Genomic DNA, 6,000 nt, shown 5'->3' on the forward strand with positions numbered 1-6,000 from the left:
GGCTTTGGACGAACTCGTCCACCTTCTGAGTTTCTCTAATCTCGGCCATTAGAGCACTCTCTAATACCGTGAAACTTATGTTATGCATAATGCGTGACAACGCATCAGCAACTTTATTATCTTTTCCTCTTCGGTACCGAATCGTCAAATTAAACTCCTGCATGAGTTCTGCCCACCTAGCTTGGCGGCCTCTCAAGTCAGGTTGTTTACAAAAATGTTTGAGAGTATCATGATCAACATCCACATAAAACTCTGATCCATACAAATAATGTCGCCATGTTTTCAAAGCATGGACAACAGCATACAACTCTAATTCATGAGTTGGCGAATTTCTTTGAGAGGGAGAAAGCTTCTTGCTTTCAAAGGCTACTGGCCTTCCCTTTTGGAGGAGAACTGCTCCTACCGCAATCCCACTTGCATCGGTTTCAAGGAAAAACGGTTTCTGGGGATCAACTATTTTTAACACCGGTCCTGTGACCACAGCTTGTTTTAAGGTGTTAAAATTTTCCTGTTGATTCTGTCCCCATATAAAAGGTACTTTATCTGAGGTCAGATCAGTCAATGGCGATATATCCTTTGATATGCCTTCGATAAAATTGGACAAATCCCAAGAATGATCGCAAAGCGGTCAGACTCTGAGGGATTGGCCAAGTCAGTATCGCAGCCACTTTCTTTGGATCCATTTCTACCCCCTCTGGAGTAATTATGAATCCTAAATATTCAAGTCTAACCATACACAGTATAGTTTTCTTCTTATTTACATAAAGAGTGGCTTTCTTCAAAGTACTGAACACTATTCTTAAGTGTTCATGATGCTCAGTAATACTTTTAATGAATAACAGAATATCGTCAATAAAATGTACTACAAACTTTCCGATATACGGACGTAGTAAATCGTTCATAAGCGTGACGAATGTAGCTGGAGCATTGGTAAGTCCAAAGGGCATTACCAAAAACTCATAATGACCAAACCTGCTTCTAAAAGCGGCTTTATGCACATCCTCGGCTCTAATACGGATCTAATGGTAGCCACACTTAAGATCTATTTTACTAAAAATTACGGCTCCATGCAATGCATCTAGCAAATCATCGATCCGAGCCATCGGATACTTGTGCTTAATAGTGATATTATTCAATGCTCTGTAATCTATACAGAGGCGAAAAGTATCATCTTTCTTCCTCTTTAATATCACCGGCGAAGCAAAAGGTGAAAAACTGGGTTGAATCTGCCCCAGCTTGAGGTATTCTTCCAGTTGTCTTCGCACCTCAGCTTCTTCTGTGAAGCTTAATCTATAGGGAGGTCTATTTACAGCATGGACTGCAGGAAATGCCCGCCTTCCTACCTCGAGATCCACGCCAACTTCCATACAGTCTCTCGAGATGGGTGCCTGCAGCAAAGCTGCGTCGAGAAACATGCCAAAGGGAGGGGAGCAGCCAAAGCAGGGATGCGTCAATTTTATGAGCAAAAACCTATGAGCAGATTTATCCGAGCGTGTTTTTCAAGAGATTAAAAAAATTTTATTTCTTTAGGAAACATGGTTTTTACACTTCTATTTTCACTAGAACTAGATCCCTTATCATAAAAATATACAGACTAGTCACTCATTCATTTTTACACAACATAATTTTCTTATTTATAGACATCCCTTTGTACCCCTGTTATTATCTTTAAAAAGTGTTGAAAAATAATTCCTTTAAAAAACATCCCTCATAATCACTCTCAATGTAATAATACTATACATATATAATTACTTATTAACACATTTATATCATATGGCAATATCTTTGTAGTGTTTTTATAGCATAAATAACAAGATATTTATGGACATGCTATGTCACTTTTAAAAGTGTCGTCCAAGGTAGTTTCGCTGGCGAAACTACCTTGTAAAACCTACTTCAAAGGGGTTTCGCTGGCGAAACTACGTGGATGGCTTGCTTCAATAAGTTTTCTTTGAAGAAACCCTTTCATGAAGATAGGTTGAGAGAGGTTTTTCAATCCCAGCCCCTATTAAGTGGTTATAAGAAGGATCATAAGGGAATTTTCATAGAGAAGTCTACCCTACATGTGGGTTTCTTCAAAAGCCATCCCATTATATTCTCACCATTCCTAAAGATTCACATAAAGATTTTTGTATAAAATAGGAATTGCTATAATACTTTACATATTTCTAAGTGAAACTATGTTTTCTTCTGATCCATTTTTGCCATATTTTTGCATCGTTGGAAGCTTTTTTTTTCCTTCGCTCGGACGCTCGGAAGATTTCGCTCGAAAAATGCTTGTCCCCCCAGAGCAGCACAACAATAGCAAGAGTAGCAAAATGCAATGCCAACCACACAGGGAGCTTCTGCTAGACGTCCAAGACCTCTGGGAGGGTGCGGGGAGAGAGATGGAAGGTGGAGGAAGGGCATGCATACACATGCATGACAAATGGCACCTCCTTCTTGCGATTTGCCCCTTCATTAAATTCCTAACCCCCATACCAAGGACAACGTTGATTGTCTTTGAGCCCAACCTTTAGACCCCTCTTTAAAGCCTTTGCCTTGCCCCTAGGACCTAGTGGTGCACCTAGACTTTGCCCCTAGACTTCAGGAAGCGTGCACGTCCTCTAGCCAGTCCCTCACGGCCGAACCATTACTACAGTTAACCAATGTTAACCCTAAGTTAAGCGTGGGTTGAGTTACAAAGAGACTTTACATCACTTTTGATGTCCCCGTGACACTCCCCCTCCTCCTGCCCACCCTGCTGTAGCCTCTATCACCACCCGACCACCGCCCCCCCCTCAAAAGCCAGCCAGCTCTCCCCAAGACACAGCCTCCTCGACCACATTAGGGTTGCGTGGCCCCTTCTTCCAGCCCCGGGCCCGAGACCTTGCCTTGGGCAGCCCCTGCCGAGGGAGTTCTGCCTCCGAACTTTCTGGAGGTTCCTTATGCGTATCCTTTGATTTTGCAGCCCCTCAAAGGGGGCTCCATCGGGGTGGTTGGCTCCCGCACCCAACCTTTCTGGGATCTTCACTTTGCCTCTACCGGCGAGGAGCAGTGGACCCCATCATTGCTCGATTGCATCATGAGCGAGCTTGGAGGGCCAGGTATGCAGATAGAAGTTGTCGTACCTTAATCAAGATCATCTATTGGCCAACTTGTTGAGATCCCATATCGTTTGCAGTTGATTCGGAAGTCCAGAGTTTTAATACTAAGTTGAGTACTCACACGAATCTGGCAGGTCTGCCAGGTATAAGAGACCCTGTCAATGCGTTAATAGAAGTGGCCTTTGAGGAGAGACCTGGCGTCCCATTTTCACTCTTTTAGCTTTATTCAAAGCACCTTTTGTCTTACCTCGCATCTAGTCTTTGGATGTGATTTTCTTCATTTACTGCATTCAAGTTTTAAAAAAACATTGGTTGTATCAAAGAGACATTCCTTCCTGGGTCACAGTATTAGTTGGCCAATGTTCACAAATGTAATAGTAAATGGCTGGCCTGCAGAAGGCTTCACATCTTTTCACTGTTACACCATGAGTGTGCAATGAGTTGGCCCCTTCAAATCCTATCTTCAAGCGCTCACCTCATATATACTCAGTACTCAGATCCATTATTATCGTTGCCTTCAGGAAACTCTGCGTTCTTCACTTTTGCAAATATCAATTCTCTTAACGAAGTAGCTTTAAAATGTGTTCTTTGCACTTGAAAGCATGGACATAACACTGTTGCCTTTTTGCAGGCTTCATTTATGCCTATCCTGGTTCTGGCAGCAAGACTATGCCCACCTGGCATAGAGGCCACTCTTTTTGCGACCCTTATGTCCATTTCCAATGGGGGGAATGTGTTTGGTGGTCTACTGGGTGCATGGCTCACTCAGGTTTTGGGGGTGACAAGTCAGAATTTCAATAATCTGGCACTACTTTTGATTCTTTGTAATGCATCTTCTTTACTCCCCCTGCCACTTCTAGGATTCCTACCATCCGAAGCTGACATTGACGCTGTATTGGAGAAATCAGAAAGGGATTTTCTTGTTGAGGATGATCTGAAAAGAAGTTAACCCATATTGCCCATGTACAAAAGGCCTATTACAAATGAATGTTGATTTATTGTTTACCATTACGATCTTAGAAAATGAGAAAAGTAAGTATGCAGGGAAAGTCCCAAGTGATGGATTTTAAAAATTTATGGCTTTTTTGTTCAGTCTGCATAAAACCGGGCTTTGGCTGCTTTTCCACTTGTAAACTACTCGGTGCTTTCTATCAATTCAGACAACGGATTTTGCAGAGGCGTTTGAATGAAATGATTGCGAGTTGCCAAACACATACTTGAACTGCTGATTGCGGATTTTGCCAATGTTGATCCCAAGGGAGGGGATGTGAGAGAGGAGCTGCTGCTGTTCCAGAGGTGCACAGCAAATTTCTGCAAGGGGAATGGGCTGGAACAGTAGACAGAGAAATTTTATAGTAGAGAGAGAAAGATTGCAACAGGAGAGAGAAAGGGGCTGTGGCTGCTCTAGGCTAGGAGAAGGAGAGAGGATGTTGTTGCTGTTCGAGAAGAGCTGAGAGGGGGCGGATTTTTAGAGAGGAGGGGCTGGAACTGTAGAGAGAGAATGTGTTGTTATAGAGAGAGAAAGTGCTGCTGAGGTGAGAATGGCCTGGGGAGAAGCTGGCTACACCTAAGGAGTTGGAGAGGTTTTGCTGCATCATCCAAAAGAAGGGAGAAGAAAAGTGACGAATTTTCATGTAGGAAAAGAAGGGGAGAGGCCTTCTTTTATAGGCTCAGCCCCCCCCAGGCTTAGAGTGGAAGGTGGACACTTGTCCCAGATTTTTGGTGGGTTGCAGTCCCAAAGAGGAAAGCCTACAACCTGCCCCAAATCTACCACATTTGGGGCCAAACATTTGGTCTGCATGCCCTGTCACTTGCCATGCATGCTGCCACATGTGTGGGATAGGTGGACTGACCTGCCAACCCAGATTCCATGTGGCAGTCTGCCACGTGTCAGCTGCCACGTCACTCCCAAAAACCCTAAAATTTCAAAGTTGTCAGAACTCAATTCTGATTGCACCCACGGGTTCCTAACAGCTTGGACTATCTATTGACGTACTCTAAGGTCATAAGTGAACCATACTGAGCTCATTTGTTTGTCGTCTTATCTTGTATCTCCATTACTCTTGGCATGCTGCCAGGCCCACACCCAAAGCTCAGGGAACATTCTCTTGAATGGTTCCTAGGTCAGTATGCAATCTGTGCATTTGATTGGTCCCATGTTTGGGTACTCAGGTGGGGTGTGGTTTCTAGATGTCCCTCTCAAAGAGAGGCCATCACTCTTGTGGGTCACTAATGCCCATAACCCCAAGCAAGGGGGTCCACCCTCAAATGCTAGACCTAGTCCCCATTGTCCGTAACTAAACAGTAGGAAAACATTTCATTTCTTAATAAAAAAGAAATAATACCAAGCAAGTGGATACATGTTGAAGCAGGATGACACCACTGCATAAGCAATGGGCTCAAAATCTCATATGCGAACCACAATCAGGATGTATAAAGTTCATACTCCATCAGGAATGTATGTAGAAGGTGAACTGGGATGTTTGAGACATCGATTTTGATAGCTAAAGTAAGTTAATGTATTCCCATGCCAGGCTGCTTCTGATAACCAAGTGCCTGTTGACCTATGGGGCAACGATCACCAATTTGCAGACGAATTTTGACTTCCTCAAAAGCATTAGCTTGGGTCTAGGCATGGCTCACATTTGGAATTTGAGAGAAATGTAATCAGAAAATGACATAGAATAACTCTCTAGGGAAAGCTAGAAGACTCACCACTTAACTATAGGTCATGGAAGTACCTCAGGACATGAGTACAAGTTCTAGATGTTCTTGAGCCAGTTCACTTGACAGTGAATGATCCCAAATAATTTTCCTCTGTAGGCTGACCTTCAAGTCCCTTTCATGCCTATCTATCAAGAGTTAATAAGCCCGATCCAATTACAACAGTTGCCTAGGTGGGTTAAACCATGGC

The 6,000-nt window shown here is 43.3% G+C and overlaps 1 protein-coding gene across 2 annotated transcripts in view; it reads left to right on the forward strand.

Annotated features, from left to right (window-relative positions):
* The window catches only part of LOC147884483 (Major facilitator superfamily protein), a 74,850-nt gene extending 70,723 nt beyond the window's left edge, over window positions 1–4,127 (forward strand). For both annotated transcript variants that reach the window (XM_087398381.1, XM_087398380.1), the window contains exon 9: window positions 3,718–4,127. In XM_087398381.1, coding sequence (XP_087254507.1) covers window positions 3,718–4,035 — 318 coding nt within the window. In that variant the 3' untranslated portion in view covers window positions 4,036–4,127. The remainder of the gene's footprint in view (window positions 1–3,717) is intronic.
* Window positions 4,128–6,000: the final 1,873 nt, after the last annotated feature.

The sequence above is a fragment of the Dipteris shenzhenensis genome, chromosome 27 (genome assembly GCF_047967505.1).
Source record: "Dipteris shenzhenensis isolate YYH24624 ecotype China chromosome 27, Dip_SZ_1.0, whole genome shotgun sequence".
In the NCBI taxonomy this organism is placed as follows: Eukaryota; Viridiplantae; Streptophyta; class Polypodiopsida; order Gleicheniales; family Dipteridaceae; genus Dipteris; species Dipteris shenzhenensis.